General features: G+C 40.3%; 1 protein-coding gene across 2 annotated transcripts in view; it reads right to left on the bottom strand.

The window, feature by feature from the left end:
• Positions 1-396: 396 nt before the first annotated feature.
• LOC135197870 (luc7-like protein 3) overlaps positions 397-17,703 on the bottom strand; it is an 86,538-nt gene continuing 69,231 nt past the window's right edge. Inside the window, exons 1-2 of one of the 2 annotated variants that reach the window (XM_064225064.1) lie at positions 1,606-8,508; positions 397-1,017 (exon numbers count right to left, since the gene is read on the bottom strand). In XM_064225064.1, the coding sequence (XP_064081134.1) occupies positions 4,539-5,897 (1,359 nt within the window). In that variant the 5' untranslated portion in view covers positions 5,898-8,508 and the 3' untranslated portion in view covers positions 397-1,017; positions 1,606-4,538. Of the gene's footprint in view, positions 1,018-1,605; positions 8,509-17,703 lie in introns of those variants that run through there. The other variant, XM_064225065.1, reaches the window with a different exon arrangement.

Genomic DNA, 17,703 nt, shown 5'->3' with positions numbered 1-17,703 from the left:
GATTCAAACAACAAGGAACATTGGAAACATGTTAAAAGCACCATCAAGTATATACCTTAATATGCAAATTTCACTTGGAAATGCACTGTTAAATATATGTTCACCAAAAAATATGGCAACCCTTCACATGGACCTAGTCCAAACATTCTAGGTTGCCAATAATAGCACCTGGTATTGAGATGAAATTCCTTAGTTGATTTTGTACCACAACACTGTATGAAATTTTGGCAATACAGGTCAGTCCAGGAGTCAAAAAGGCCATTCAGCTCCCTGTATGATATTGAAAATCTTAAAAAATGTACTGATTGCTGCTACCTATTCATCACAGCAACACTAGGCAAAACAATGGTATGATACAGAAAATCATGTGTACCAGGATAATAAAATTACTTGCAATAAATTTGTACATTTATTACACAATTCATAACATCTCACCTTACTAGAGTGAAGAGATAAGAGTTGGAATGTGACCGGACAACCAACGAACTCCTTTAACAGCCTCACAATTCTGTTTTGAAGAAGTTGATATCACTCCTACACTAAGATGAACAAAAGAAATTTTTGTTTTGTTTTGTCACCCTAGTATTACATTCCAATGATACACGATGCAAGTCTGAGTTTATGAAAATAAAAATTATCTTAAAAAAATTAAATAAACCTGATACAATAAACATTACATGTTTTAGTAATCAATACTCTATCCCTAATAAGAAAATAAATTCAAACTCATTTACCAACTACAAAAGTTCGTGAAACCTAAAAACACCCATTTGGGGACTTCATAACGGTTTAGGGCTGGGAAGAGACCGAGGGAGGAAGCTTAGAAGGGAGATTGAAATTGAGGGGGTCACCTGGCTAGCACAAAGCGGTGGCAGTGGCGCAATCACTCTGACCTTAGGAAAGTTCTTCTCGAATTTACACATCGCAGCTCCAACAGCAACATCAGAGGTAGGAAGAAGCACAAGGACAGGTCACTCTTCATGCTGCACAGTACCTCGTTGGTCACAGAAAATGCCTCTGCAAAAGCCCAAGGAATAATTGACAATAATAATCTCACTTTACTTTTCACTTAAACCTAACATCATTAAACATACTGTAAGACAAGACACAGAACTCTTAGCTCTACTTATATCCTTCTCATTCCTTACAGTATAAGTAAGCAACATCAGATGCCTATGAAATCTTAACACTAATGCTGGTCTATGTATTCACTATGAGGGGGAAAATATTAATGGGTATGGCAAAAACATTTTGGCGAAGTAGCTAAGTGCTTATTTGTGTATACATTTTGTGAAGTAACTAAATGCTTATATGTGTAAATGTACTGTGATATGTTTACAATAGTGGTGTGTTTAAATAAACACCCTCAACCTTAACAGTTTGTTAACTACTTTTATACTAAGCAGCTATAACCTATATTCTTAATCACCATTATAACTATGTGTAAAACAAATACTGTATTAACATCATGATACCAATATGGTAGGGCCCAACAAGCAATAAATTTCATTCCATATTTTCTACAATGTATATAGAAAAAAAGAGAAAAATTTAAAAGATTGCGGTTAGGCACGTTTTCACTGTCACTATAAAACACCCACTTACCTCTTATAGACAAATTAAGTGGTACAGAAAGCCTTGTTCGGCTACACCAACGACAATAGGCTCGACTGGTAAGACAGGTGTGGTCAAGAAAACCTGAATTATTGGATCAGGACAACAAATATGAAATAAATACAAAAGCTTAAAACAATACAGATCAATACATCCCAAAACTTTTTGATAGGATGGATACATCCAAAGTATGATCAAATTCTGAAAACTCTTAGCAGCTATATGCAGTGCTTTGTAATGTGTGATCAATACAACCCTTACTGTTAAATCTGAAACTTGAGCAAAATGTTATGCAATGGTACTTTCCATTCTTTACTTAAAATAGCAAAACGAGTTTTCAAAATGTCATGAATTGACAAGGTTTTGCTTGTTCTGCAGGTGGCACTTTTCAAAGAAATAAGTTCATTTAAATTGCAAAATGGCATAATGCAAAGCTGATGGGCTAGTCCATTGTCTCTGTCCATCATACAACATGACTGCCAGTCACACTAGAAATTTTTTAGAGAACTTAATGAGACAAGAAACGACTTTAAGATAGGAAGAGATGTTTTATAGTACTATTTATGCTTATGACAACATGACTTTAAGAGTGATGACCCATACCTTTCAAGAGCTGTCCTGCACAACATGAAGGTGCTTCATATACTCCAATTTCAAAAATATCCATGGGGGGGTACAGGGGGCAAACTTTCCTTAATCTCCACACACAAGCCCCTGTGACTTCTAAGATAGGTATATATCACCCATCACAATTCCCTTACGACATAATACAATATATTCATTCGTCCATAACTTAAGAGAAATCTTATCATTAAATTAAAGGTAATATTCACTATAACTGCTGTAAAGAAAAATAATTTACTTTCAAATAAACTAACAAGAAAATACACAATTTCCAATTACGTAGTACCTTGCAACAAAACATTTTAAGACACTGTGCCTATGCAAAACAACCGAGCAAACGGTACCAATCATCCATCTATGCGAAAATATCACTACACCACAGTAGTACACTAATCAAACTTAACTTTAATTCAATGAAAAATATCTAATCAACTGAAACACACTATAGCACAATAGAGGACTACATTTCTGCAAATAAAAAGCAAAAATAAGAAAGCAGTTACAATAAGAACCTACTGATATTTTGTGTTAATCCCCAAAATCATATTTCACCACTGATATGACAATGGTCTTTTTTTTTTTCTCCCAAAAAGTAGTCTTCAAACATGCATTCAAATACGGTAGGACTTATGTTCCAATGGATAAACTTAGGCACTATGTATTTTGTTACTTTACATATTTCAGTTGAAAACCGCAGCCATGATATATTAAAAACGTTGACATCTTTTTTCAACAGTTAAACATCTTAATTTACATGCAAAGACAAAAGCAGTTGACAAAATACGACAATCTACTTGAATACAGGTAGAAACTCCTATTTTATTTTTTCTTATAGATCAAGGACACACATCTAGCTTTAAAAGGCCTATTGTAAGTACTGCATATAAGCCTCTCTGACAGTTGCACTGTATAAGTTCATCTCCTGCACCTTGACTCACAAGAGGAAAATATACCAGACTCAACTACCTAACGACAATTAACAAAATTTTAAGAAAAATCACAATGAAACATACCAAATTTGTAACTAATTTGTATTTTTCATACACGAAACAAACCTTCGGTCTTAACATTAGGATAGACTTACTATTGGAGGGAGGTAAGTCTCTACAACTGACTGGGAGTTTGCCACCTTATCCATTTCCGAATATATAGGGAAATTCTAAGAGAATGGACAATGAACCTAGGACCAAAGATATAAGCGGATCTATTGGTTTCCTCCCACTGGGTGTAGATACCATTCTACTGTTTACTCTTGTCCCTTGCGACTGGATCCACCTTCACCCCTCTTTTCCTTATTATCCAGAGGGGTGTGTTGCTACTGAAAAGTATATCATCAGCTAAGATAGCTTCACAGTATGGCTGACCATCTCACCTGCATCTAGTCCGTTCCAGCACATGACGGTACTCTCCTTCATATTGCCCGTAGTTAAAGGAGTAGGAAGAAAGTAGTAAGGAAAAAAGACCAGTCATCCCATTCATTCTACTTTCATACCTTCATCTTAGACTAGACGCAAACTGACCCGCCAGGGGCACTGGATGAACTATATCACTTGTTGGGCCGCCACCACTGGACCCAAGGAAAAGGTGTCCAAGGATCTATGGGCAACATCTTTCAAATAAAATGAGGTGAAAGTTGTTTGACGCTTCCACACGCCAGCTTTCAGAATTTTATCCACAGACATGTTCTTCTTAAATGCCAGGGAAGCACTCACACCCTGATGTCATGAGCTCTAGCTCCCACCTGGCTATCTGACCCTCTGTCTTCTGCAGTATAAGCATCTCTGATCGTCTCCCTTAGCCAAAATGATATTGTATTTTTGGACACTTCCTTCTTGTTCCGTCCTGTACTTACGAACAACCTCTGGCACCCCGGCCTGAGGTGCCTTGTTCTCTTTAAGTACTCCCTTAGTGCCCTGACGGGGCACAGGAGCATTTCAGCTTTGTCGTTGTCTACAAAGTCTGCCAAGGAAGGTATGGTAAAGGAGTCGAATCTGCCGTCTACTATTGTTGGATTTTGGGTCTTTGCCACGAATTCTGGGACAAACTCACACACCATTGATCTCCAACCTCTCGAGTGCTTTATGAGATATGAGAGGCCATGTAGCTCCCCCACCCTTTTGGTTGAAGCCAGGGCCAATAAGAAGACTGTCTTCAGGGTCAGGCTCCTATCCGTGGACTGCCTTAGTGGTTCGTAGGGGGGTTTTGTCAGACTACTCAGTACCTTGGTCAGATCCCAATCTGGGGCTTTTAGCTCCTTTGGTGGGCATGACTGTTCAAAGCTCCTCATCAGCATGGCCAACTCATGAAGACGATATGTCCACTCCTTTCATTCGTAAGACTGAGGCTAGCGCAGCCCTGTACCCCTTCACTGCAGATACAGACATATGTTTTTCTGTTCTGAGATATATCAGAAAGTCTGCTAACTGCTGAATAGTGGTACCGAGTGGAGACACGTTCCCTCTACGACACCAATCACAGTATGCTGACCACTTTCCTTGGTATACTGTCGCAGATGATTTTCTGATATTACCTGCCATCTGAGTTGCTGCTTTCTGCGAAAACCCTCGCTCTCGGAGGAGATACTTGACAGTCTCCACCCGTGAAGCGATAGGGACTTCACCGACTGGTGGTACCTCTCCACGTGAGGCTGACACAGAAGGTTGCTCCATGGAGGTAACTCTCTTGGCACATCTACTAGGAGTTCCAGTAGGTCTGGAAACCACTCTGCTTTCGGCCATAACGGGGCTACCAGGGTCATCTTTAGGTTCTGAGACCGCATTACCCTGTTCAGAACCTGACGGATTAGACAAAATGGAGGAAATGCGTACACGTCCAGATTGTCCCAGGGGTGTTGTAGCGCATCTTCTGCTACTGCCTCTGCGTCCGGGACTACTGAACAATACACTTCCAACTTTTTGTTGTACCTGGTTGCGAATAGGTCTATGATCGGTCCTTCCCACAACATGAGCATCCTGTCCACTACCTGTTGGTGTAGGGACCACTCCGTTCCCAGAATCTGATCCCTGCGGCTCAACTTGTCGGCCACTATGTTTCTTTTTCCCGGAATATACCTGGCCTTGATGTCTACCAGGTTCTCTATAGCCCACTGGTGAAGTTGAACTGTCATCACATGTAACTGCCGAGAAACTAGGCCTCCTTGCTTGTTTATATAAGCTACTACTGTGGTGTTGTCTGACATCAATACCACTGAGTGTCCCTTTACTCTCTCCCTGAATTCTTGTAGAGCCAGGAAAGCTGCTTTCAACTCCAGCACGTTTATATGAAGTTCTCTGTCCTTGCAACTCCATTTTGCTGACACCATCAACTCCTCCATATGGGCTCCCCAGCCTTCTAGTGACGCATCCGAGAACAGCAAGAGGTCTGGGGAGGATTGTTGAAGGGGGACACCCACTGTCAGATTGTCGTCGTCCACCCACCACAGCAAGTCTTTCCTCACTTCTGCCGACAAGGGAATTTGCTCGTACGGGTGATCTACTGTTGGTGACCAAAACTCCTTCATCCTCCATTGTAGGGACCGAAGGTGTAGCCTTCCTTGTGGTACTAGCTTCTCCAGGGAGGTTAGGATTCCCAGCACCACCTGCCACTGTCTTGCTGGCTGTGTCTGCTTTCCCAGAAAGGCATTCACCACTTGTTTGCATTTCTCTACTCTTTGGTCTGTCGGGAATACTTTAGGCTTGTGTTGTGTCTATCACCATTCCCAGATATTCCAAACGTTGACTTGGATCCAGCTGCGACTTCTGCTGATTCACCACAATACCTAGGCTGTGACAAAGCTGCAGGAGGGCCGCCCTGTCCCTGAGTAATTTCTCCCTGGACTTTGCTATCACCAGCCAATCGTCCAGATATCTTATTAGCCTGATCCCCTGAGCATGCGACCACGCCGACACGAGGGTGAACACTCTTGTAAAAAACTTGAGGAGATGTTGCCAATCCGAAGCACAGGACCTTGAACTCGAAAGCTTTCCCTGCAAGACTGAAGCGGAGAAATTTCCTTGAAGACTGATGGACTGGTATCTGAAAGTATGCGTCCTTTAGATCGACTGTCAGCATAAAGTCTCCGATTCTGACTGCTTGTAGAACCGTTTTCGGAGTTTCCATCTTGAAACTGGTTTTCCTTATAAACAGATTCAGCGTTGACAGGTCTATTACTGTCCTCCACTCCCCGTTGGCTTTGGGTACCAGGAAAATCCTGCTGTAGAAGCCTTTTGTCGGACTGCATACTTGTTGCACAGCTCCTTTTTCCATCATCTTCTTCACTTCGTCCTGCAGAATAGTGGCCTTCTGAGATTTGTGGGCATAAGTGACGTGGGGTAATGGTTGATCTGTCAGGGGCGGGGTTACCTCGAACGGAATCAAATACCCGATCCTGAGAACATCCACCACCCACTGCTCTGCCCCTAGTTCCTGCCACACCTTCCAGTGATTTGCCAGGCAACCCCCACTGGTGTGGCCGAGTGATGGGAGGCGCCCATCCTATCTTCTTGAGCCTCTCCCTCTTCCCCTATTGACCCTTCCTCTGTTGTTTCTATTGTGAAAGGGCCGATGAGTTATCCTCTTTGGGGAAGAGGGTCTTGTGACTCTATTAGGGATGCTATGTCTCACTGTCTTCTTTCGAGGCATCTGCTGTTGTCTTCCCTCCAAAGGAGTAGTTTGACTGTTAGAGGTTTTCCTAACTGCCTGTTGCACCAACCTATCGTTAGTGTCCATCCTTCTTCTATCTATCGCCTCTTCCAGTATGACCTCTGGCAACAGTAGTTGCGATTCCAAGATATCCCCATTCCTCATTGCTAACAGGGAATCCAAATCCACATTGCGGCTTAGTCTAGCCAATGCTGCATCTCTCCCTCATAGCAGGATATTTGCCCAAACATTGGCACTTACGTTTGTCAGGTACGCAATCGCCTTGGACCCTGACTGTAGTAATCTAATGAACAATGGTTCATCCACTACTTTCCTTGTTGCTTCCGAGGATGCAATTTTGCGCCACTGCTGTTGACCAAAGGTCTAACCAGGACGCAGCCTGAAAGACAGAAGAAGCTGTTGCTTCTAACGTAGCAGCCTCTTGGTACGTCATTGAAGGGCACTCCATTTTAACCTGATCCAAGGTTAATCCAGGCCTTAACCTTACAACATTAGGGTTCATTTGTCTAGACAGCAAAGGGACCTTCGGTGTCGTATAATATTTCCTTTGCTTTATCATTGGAGGGGGAATAAATTTAAATGATCTATTAGATCTTAAGGAATTATCCCTCCCTGCAATCTTTGCGTTTACGTGTTGCAAGACCGATTCCGCATGACTCGAACCAAGGTCCTTTAAATATACTCGGAGAGGTCGGCTCATCAGTGAGCTACGCGCATGTGGGCGGAGCTTTCGTGACGTTAAGTTTCGGAGACGGTGGCCGAGGTTTGACCTGACTAGAGGTAGTCTTACTTGGTCTCTGTCACGTTTATTAACTTCCAGCAGCCATGCCTTCCATTTTTGCTGTATTTGGATGTCATAGTAATAGCAAAATGACCATTAATTAGGGTATTCGATATTTTAGTTTCCCAAAAGAAGAAAAAACGAAGAAGAAATGGATGCATGCTTGCAAATGCGCAGACGATGTTTACTGGAAGCGTGCTCTTCTCCAGAAGTCTCTGTTCAAGAAATTATTGCACAGCCTGAAGAGAGTTCTGAACAAAATACAATTAACAAGTAGAGGAAGTGGAAGAGCTAAAGAAAAAAATAGAGCATTTGGAAAAGACCGATCAAGAACTGAAACTGGTTAATTTGGAAATGGAAATGACAGAACCTAAGTTCACATTAACATAAATAAACAAGTTATTTCAACCTGTGCTAAGTACAACACAGATAATGTTCTCATAACTAATAAGCTTGTCAGTCAATGGCGCGATGAAGACATATCGTCAGCTTTCACTCTCAGAAACATGAGCACCAAAAGCTATTCATACTTGCGAACTAAAAGAGGATTTCCTCTGCCATCAAAAAGTACAAAGAACAAACGAGCGCAAAATCTGAAATGTGAGCCGGTTATTTTTCATTTGGTTCTGTCACTGATGAAGGCAAAATAAAAAACAATGACGGAAATACAAAAACTTGCCGTTATTTCAGTTGATGAAATGAATATTGGTAGTAAGTGGAGTTATGACAAAGGGATGGACGTTTTGTATGAACCTCATGATAAAGTTCAAGTGGTTAAGAGGTTTGATGGGAAGCTGGAAGCAACTCATATACTACCAATATGATGACTGATATATTTATAATGTTGAAAAAGCTCGCTTTGGCCGTTGAGGCAATTGTCCATGATCTTGGACCTAATAATTTGCGGGTTTGGAAAGAATTCGGGATTGATCCCCTTTACCCTGAGAAAGTCACTTTTAAAAACCCATGTGCTGACAGGAATGTCTTCTTATTTGCTGATGCTCCCATTTGGTAAAGTTAATTGGCAATCATTTTCTGGACCACGGATTTCTTATGGAAAATGGAAACAGTGTATCTGATGCCTGTGTCCGTGAAATGCTAATGAAAACCGTATCAGAGTATGCCTTAGCATATAAAATTAATGAAACACATATCAATGTAAGTGGCTTACAAAGACAGCGTGTAAAGTATGCTGTACAGCTACTTACAAAGTCATGTACTAAGGCATTGTATTTTTTAGGAGAAAGGGCCTTACTAGAGAGCAACAATTGGAAGGAAACTGCCGATTTTATAGCTACAGTGAATGAATGGTTCGATGTCATGAATTCCTCTATGATGTTCGGTGACATAAAAGCCCGCAATGCATTTGGGATAAAAGTGCTTTACAAAAAATGGTCGATGCTATGCTGGGAATGAGGGTAAAAAACCCAAAATTGAATTGCCTTTACAAATTCTAAAAGTTGTAATATTTCTCTTGTCACTCATGATGGGCTACATAACATGCTAAAACAGTCATGACATTTCTTTTTTATGACACGGAGATTAATTCAAGACTGTCTTGAAAGTTTTTTGGATGCATCAGGCAGATAAGGGGTTCTCATGATCATCCCAATGCAGTTAATTTTAAATATAGATTGAAAAACTTTTTTCTAGGTTGGGATATTGAAGCTTGACCCGTTATCCCATGAAATGGTATCATCTGGACGTGATGGAAACGGACATGATAAATCTTTCCATGACAGGGAACTGGCCTTAGAAATATGTATGATAAACATCATTTTTACAGACCTGGAATTTGACGTGGATCTTAAGAATGACGAAATGTTCTCTGAGGAAACAGAATTTGCTAAATGTCAGAAATCAGGAGACACCACGGGATCTGTTATCGAGGAAGAGTCCTTAAAATATATCGGTGGATATGTAGTGAAAAAGTTTTCCTTTAAATATCCAAATATAGGGTACATTGTTAACAGCAAGACGTCAAGAGACATGGGTCCATTATATAAGTGAAGGAAAACATTATGCACCATCAGACGACTTTTTTTCTAAACTGAAAATTTGTAAAGAAATTTTTACAGCATTCATGGCTATATCTTAGACCAGGAACGGAATGCATAAAAACAATGGCTGCTGAATGAAAATCTGCTGTTCGCTGTGTTGCTGACGAGGTTGTGGAATTTTTTGCCAAAATATCAGTGTTTAGAATGCGGCACCTAATAACATTATCGACGAGTAAAAAGAAACAGAGGACGACTTGCAGGACTACAGTAAGAAAACCCATGAAAACAACAACTTATTTTTTCCCCTCAGGGTGTCCACACCTGGCTCGGTGAGAAACAAACTCATGCATATATCAATTCCTTCACCATTAAACTGTCATCTTTGTTCTGTTAATCTGTTAGAATTGAAATGAGAGTTCATTGTACCAAAACAACTTTCTCTATGTTAATCCTTAACTCGTATAGGATTTAGTACCAAGGACAACTTTCTCTACGTTAATCCATACCTCCTTGGTTAGGGATAAGTGACGATCAATACATTACAGTATTTGTGTTCCCTTGAAAGGTACCTCTATTCCCTATGACTTTTTGTTAAGAAGCATCAGATTATTATGAAACTTTGAAGTATGGTCTTTCATAAGGAACATCTGTACTTTAAGTAAAACAAAATAAAAATATTTATACATTAAGAAGTATTTTTTTGGAAAGGTATCCTTGCATCGTGTTACTACGTATATCTGTCAGAGTCAGTGCTGTCAGGGGAGACTGTTCGTAGCGTGACGTCATGCGCAGAGGGAACGTATTTTCGCTCGCTGATGAGCCGACCTCTCCCAGTATATTTAAAGGACCTTGGACTCGAACAAGGCAATTCATACGACACCTTGGTATCCCTCTTTAGTCCAAACGCCATGTCAATTCCAGGAGGAAGCATACTGGCCGGTGTTTCTGTCTTCTCCGAAAGGCTATTGAATTGACGAATCAAATCAATAACCTCTGCATACGAGGCCAGAAACTCTTGTTTTCTCCTTCCTCCGGCTCTAGTGTACCACTCTCCGTCACGAGAGATGTTGTCTCGCCTCTATCTTCTGACAGACGGCCCGGAATTCCACGGCCGCCTGCCCCTACGGCCGCGGTCTCTTTGATCTTTGCTGGCCGCTGTTGGCTCGATCCCAGATAGTCAGCAGGGGAACGAGAACGTCTCACTCTTTCTCTGCTCACGGATCTAGAGCGAGAATCTCGTCTAGATCTCCAAGATGAAGGCTCCCTTAAGACAGAGGTAAGTTCGTCTCTATTAGCATTGGCATCGTTTTCGAGCGTCGGCGAGCCCGGCCTCGGCCTTCTATCCAGACGGACACTGCCTTCCACGGAACGTATCCGCCGAGGTTGCCAAACTCTCTATTTTTCGTACTTTTAATAGGAGCCTTATCGTCCTTCGTACGTATTTTTGAACGGCCTTACGGGCGAAACTGGGCGACCGTGCATTCCATCCTCTGCTGCACCCTTTCGCCGCCAACGTCGATTTTACCAGAGGTATCGCAGTTTTTGCGATCCGAACTGGCAACTCCGCCTCGGGCCGCTAGCTCGCCGGCCGTCACCCTCTCTCGCTTGTTCAGACTCTTGCGAAACGGCTTCGTCTGCCAACCTTGTGCTTAACAGCCACTGATTTTCCGACCTTCTTGCTGACTTGGAAATGATAGTCGTGGTCCGAAGAAGAGGAAGAATTGATTCTTCTCCTCTTGGCCCGAGGATCCGCTAGGAACTCCCGAATCCTCCTCCAACGCTTGACTGGCGCTCGCCGTGACGTTATCGGACTTAGCGATGACGCCGAACTAGAGGAAGAAGACGAAGAAGGCGAATCACACTTTTTCTTTTTGTCTCTCTTATTCATTCTCTCCTCTATATCCTGTAATTTCTGCATTACAGTTTGCATTGACGGGTCAGAAGCGTATTAGCGTCTGGGTGCATCGAAAAAGGCCGAGAATCGGTCTGTGACGTCATCACGCCTGCCATCTCAGAGTGTGACGTATGTTGTGACGTCATCCCTCTCGTAGGGAGAGACTGAGAGGTTTCTGCTGGCAACCGCACGTTTGCTGCCAAACTACCTCCCACGTTCTGCATCGCTGTAAATACTGAGTGGGATGGTGAAGCCGCGGCATTAATTCCCATAAATTGCAAGCCCGGGGGATGAGGAACATTCAGCGCTGCTGGACCCTGCTGGAACCGTGACGTCATATAATGCGCAAGCAGACCATCCAAGGTTGGTACGCCTGGTAGGCCTAGCGCTGACCACGTACCATCTAACCTATGCGCTTGAGTAGCAGGAGCCTGGAACAAAGATGGCGGATCTCCCCCTCTACTTGCTGGGAACAAAGGAGAGTGCAAATTATTCATAAAATTACCCAAGGCCCCTCCTGACGTTTCCGATACAGAACCGCTAGGAGAAACCGAAGGGGTATGAGACAATTCAAAAGCAGGTGGAGAAACATATGGAGCAGCCTGGTTTATTACCGATACAAAAGAAGCCGGTAAGGTTTGGTCATCCAAAGATGGCGTCACCCCCTTTCTTTTGTATTGGCTTTTCCCATAGAACTTCTTCCACTGTTCCACCGACCAACCGCGACAAACAGAACACGGATTAGTAACCGTACATACGTTTTCCCTGCACCTACTACACGTTGGATGAGGATCCGTCGACACCGAAGTTAGGAACCTAGAACAAGGGAAGCCACTGACTCCTGGGCATTTCCTTTGTCTCCTCTTCGAAGCGGTAGACGATCCCGATGTTGAGGCAAAATTCTCCATCATACCACGTATCCACTCTTACCACACACTGATCACACTTGGAGAAAGAAAAGGAATGAAAAATAAAAAAAAATGAAATGGATAAAGAACGGGCAAACTGAAAAACCGGCTTTAAATGAGATAGACAGTAACACGTCTTATCTTAAAGGCGGTAGGAAAATAACTGATGGGTCACAGGTAGCCGTGGGCATTCTGGGTATACATGCCCCGTGACCTGGTATAGATGCCATTAGTCCCTGGATCTCACAAGTGTAATTTTAATTCTACCGGTTTCCAGCTTGGCGCTAGTAAATCCTAATGTTAAGACCGAAGGTTTGTTTCGTGTATGAACAAAAATTCTTTAGCCATGTTCAAGTGTTTTATGCAGTCTCATTTTGTGGTATAAAATGATAAATTGTGTTTTTGATCACATCAGTGCCATTCCAATAAATTTATATTATGATATCCATATCTCTAAAAGGAAAAATGTTAAACTACTGCTTTGCATAGAGTTCAGCATTTGCAGCTTACATTTCCACCTAACATCAGATCAATGACAAAAGCTATAACCACAATGAACAATATCAATAAGACATTGAATACTTCCACAACAAAATTTCCATGTGAGCCTTGTAATTCAGGCTATTTTATGAGCAATGCAACACCTACAAAGCAACCTCTGATATCAAACATTAAACGCCACTTATTCCCGCTATTAGAATAAACCTCCACAGATCAGTAAACTAAAGGCCAGAGTAATAAATTACTGGGATAACAGTTAAAACATGTAAACCACAAATCAGATACTATCAACATATGTCAAGCATTTGTAGCATGCAATGCAAGTACATTATGTGCCACCTCAAATCTAATAATACTGTATACAGTTCCACAATTCCATGAAAATCAAATCAACAGGATGGATGGAAAAATGTATCCACAGAATTATAGACATTTATACCATCCTAAGCTCCATGGACTCGCAAGTCAAACCTAATATATAAACATTTAATATATATATATATATATATATATATAATATATATATATAAATTAAATTTTCTAATTACGTGGTGTATTTTATACTACTAATGACACTGGATGTATAAAAAAAATGTATATATACAGGTAAATTAAACTTCAGAGAAACTATCCTTAAATTTGAGAACAATTACGCAACACTTGAATCCCGAGAATAAAAACAACTAATGACTATGCACCATGCTTAAACCAGAGTATTTTCTCATACCAACTTTGAAATAGAGAGGTAACCATTGAGCCTCTCATCACATTTCTGGGCTATATACACATCATCTTTCTTCTTCTCAGCTTAAGCCCTAGAGTTCCTGGAGGCTTAACTAACCTAAAATTATTATTCCCCTTTGACATTAATCAACATGCTCACCACTCTACTTACTGTCCAGTACATTCTGAATAGAAAAATCCTCATTATAGTTATTACATCTTCTTTAAAATCTATTATATATTTTTTACAACCTGAAGGCTACAACCCATTGGTGTACATGCCTTCTGTAAAAGTGGCTTGTAAAATTTCTTTCATTACCTACAGCCATTTAATACCTATTTTAAAGAAAAGTACTTAAAACAGTGCATGCTTTTCTGACTATAAAAGCTTTTACTTACATGTGTAAGTTGTTTGCATGATTGATATATTTCCCACTAGGAAAAATTACTTGCATTCTTCCACTGACAGCATATACCATGGGAATTTTTTTTCTTTTTTAAAGAATATTCCTCCCGGGCCTTCCTTTAACATTGTATTTTATTCTTAGGTTGTTTCCGACTTAACTGTCAACCTTCAACTTTACCTCTTTCCATTTTCAAATTTCGTTTGAGGACAAAACCTTTTGGCGAGCCCTACACAGCCCATTATTTTGACTTGGCGGTCTACTGAACTACTATGGAATATTGAGGTCGTCATCATCGATATCTGGCAGAGATAGATCTCTGAATATTCGTGTTACAAGTAACAGCCAACATTCATCAAACTTTTCACTTTATACCTATTGAAAACTATTAGGCAAAAGACACAAACAGCCTACTTAAGAACCTATTAACACCAATAGTCCTATGCTAAAAATTAGCAGCACCCGGTATGTAGATAGTTAATATAAGTCATTTCTTAAAAGTTATGAACTTCATACAATGGCTGGTAGTGGAACTTACATCAGCATATAGCATAAAATTCTATCATAACTTTCCCCATTCTTGTCATCAAGAACATAAACAATGCATGGCAGTGAAACTGAATATAGAGTAAAAATTTATCATAAATTTCTCCGAGTCATAAGATATCAAGAGATTAATAGGATGATCCATTTTCTTATACAAAGTATCACTTTCTCATGGCAAAAATTAATATTTAGAATTACTAAGAAACTCTTTCAAAAATGACATGTACTTTTTATGTGAAAATTACACTATTTGTTATGAGATAGCAAAGAGTAACATAATGACCTTGGAATAAGCAAGACGCATGCTGGAAGTAAAACTATCAAATCACAATTGTGCACAAATCATTAGCTTTTCCTTTAGTCTCTCAAATCTAGTGAATTCTTCTCAAACTGTCAATACTGTTGCAAAAGCAAGAAGTACGTGTGAATGTTTCCAAAGTACAGTAATAAATTCAGCAAAGAACTATCCACCTTCATAAAATCAGGAAGTATTTGTACTGGAGTTTATCTTTTTCTTATGAGGCCAGCCCTATGAGTTAACATGTTAATTAGCAGTTTGACAAAACTGTTAATAATTTTCTCAAAAGAACCAAAGAAACAATACTATACTCACAGTAGTGTGTGCTGAAGTAGCTATCAAAATATCTAATTAATTCAACTGTTAGTGTGCTGAACTCAAGATGATATATGTGAATACACAAGTGAAATCAAGCAAAATTCTATTAAGTATCAACTGTTTACAATTATGTGTTGTAGTAAAAATCCTTTTCAATCAGTGCTTTATGAAAACCATTGAAGGAAATTTGGGTAAAACAAACTAAATCCTAAAATGCAATATATATAAAAAAATTCCTGCTTTTTCAACTATGTACTTATAAAAATACACCACTACTCAAAATTACAAATGAGCTTTGTCTGAAAGATCATAAGATGTTCTTTTCAGTGACAAGTGTTAACTCAGTTCTTTTCAGTGACAAGTGTTAACTCAATGTATAAAATTGTGTTGCATCTTTTGATGTAAAAAAAAAATGAGCATATTTTGACTAAATACAAATAATAAAGAAAAGGCTAATTTACAAAGGGGAACTATTAAAGTAATGTCATTCTTTAAATTACATCCAAAGTTGAATGGTTTAACTCCATGGTTACATAATACTTGTGGATGCACAAAAATGGAACTTTCATTATAAAATAAAATTTTATTCATACTTATCGAACAATTATACAGCTGTAGGTTCTCTACGAATGGCAGACAATAGATTCAAAACTTCCGTGGTGGCGCCGCCATCGCTGATGTAGGTGACGGACCTACAGGTACAACTGCCCAGGTAACATAATTCGTTCTGCCCAGCCATCCACTTGTGGGGAGGAGGGAGGGCTTTAATTAATAATTGTTCGGTAAGTATGCAATAAAATTTTATTTTATAATGAAAATTCCATTTTTATTGCAGTGTCTTACCGAACAATTATACAGTTGATTACCCATTGCAAGGATGGGGGGCTGTGGATGTAAGCTTAATTCAAAATTACATATTCTTGAAAAAAAAAGACCCAAAAGCACTGTTAGTGACTAGTACCTTACCTTGTAAGAGGTACTGCAGGAGAATACTGCCTCTGGTCGGTATTCATCTTACGTAGTAGAAGGCTTTGAGTATGACCAATGGGTAACTCTACATGAAGAGGAAGATCCTCGTAGTCATGGTGTTCACTGCTGACTCAACGAAGATACACCACAATATTGCCCTTGCCCTGGGCTGCAAGGGCAAAGACCAGAAATAACCAACATGAAAACACAACTGTCACCTACACCGAAATAAAAACCTTTACCCACCAAAACTTAAACTAAAATGACTGGTAGGTACTCCAGGTACATTGTACCCCCAGACTTCCCTTTAACTCGTCAACCTTGATACAAGGCGAAACATATACTAACAGAGGGAGCAACCCTCTATGTCATTTCTCCCAACACCATGCCAGCTACCGAAAGTGGACAGAGAGACTTACAATCTTCAAACACTGTCTCGATTTCTTTCAACTAATACGTAGCGAACACAGATTTAGACCTCCAAAAGGTACTTTGTAGGATGACGGATAACAACAAGTTGTGTAGAAAAACGAGGGAAGTCGCTACCGCTCGAACTTATTGCGCTTTCACTCTCGGTAAAGGAAACACTGCGTCGTTAGCTTGAGTGTGTGCTTTGAAAATTAATTATCTCAGAAAACTGACCTCTAATTTTCTCCGTTCTGCGGAGGTAATATCTTAATGCCTGCATGGGGCATAAGAGCCTTTCTTCTTCCTGGCATATCAAGTCTGTCATGTTCTTGAGAACGAAGTTAAGTGGCCAAGGATTAAAAGAGTTCTCGTTTTTTGCAAGGAAATCAAGCTTCACGGAGCAAACTGCGTCGCCTTGAGAAAATCCCACTTTTTTGTCCATCGTGTGTAGCTCGCTAACTCGTCTAGCTGATGATAATGCAACTAAAAATAATGTCTTCTTGGTGAGACTCCTCATAGATGAAGAAAGCAGCAGCTCAAAGGGAGGACCCATGCTATTGAGTCCTTTGACGAATTGGAAGTCTCGAAGGCGTTTAACGTCCCTTAAGAATAGAAGGAAATTTGCTATTTCATTCACAGAAGTTTCAGAAGAAGAGACTAAGTTTTTTACACCATTTTCAAAACACCCCATTTAAACTGGTATAGTTTGTTAGAAGAATCTCTTCTGCAGTTCGCGATAGCTTCTGCAGCTAGTTTCGAAAAACCTTATGCTCTGACGAGACTTCTGAGTCTGAATCCTGTCAGCGCCAGAGCGGATAATCCTTGGTGGAATCTTGCGAAGTGCGGTTGTTTGAGTAGACACCTCTTTAACGGAAGAAGGATTTGTGGTCCAAGAAGTCCTGGTTTACTTCCAGACATGACTTGACTATTTGGTGAAAGAAAGCCCGAAAAACTCAAGAGTTCAGAGTCATCCCTAAATAGAGAATGCTCTGAGCTGGAATTAGCCGGGATTTCTCCTTGTTTATAAGAAGATCTAACGAGTGAGTTAATAAA

The sequence above is a fragment of the Macrobrachium nipponense genome, chromosome 21 (genome assembly GCF_015104395.2).
Source record: "Macrobrachium nipponense isolate FS-2020 chromosome 21, ASM1510439v2, whole genome shotgun sequence".
Lineage (NCBI taxonomy): Eukaryota > Metazoa > Arthropoda > Malacostraca > Decapoda > Palaemonidae > Macrobrachium > Macrobrachium nipponense.
The sequence above is the reverse complement of the archived record's forward strand: the minus strand, read 5'-3'. Positions and strand labels throughout refer to the sequence as shown.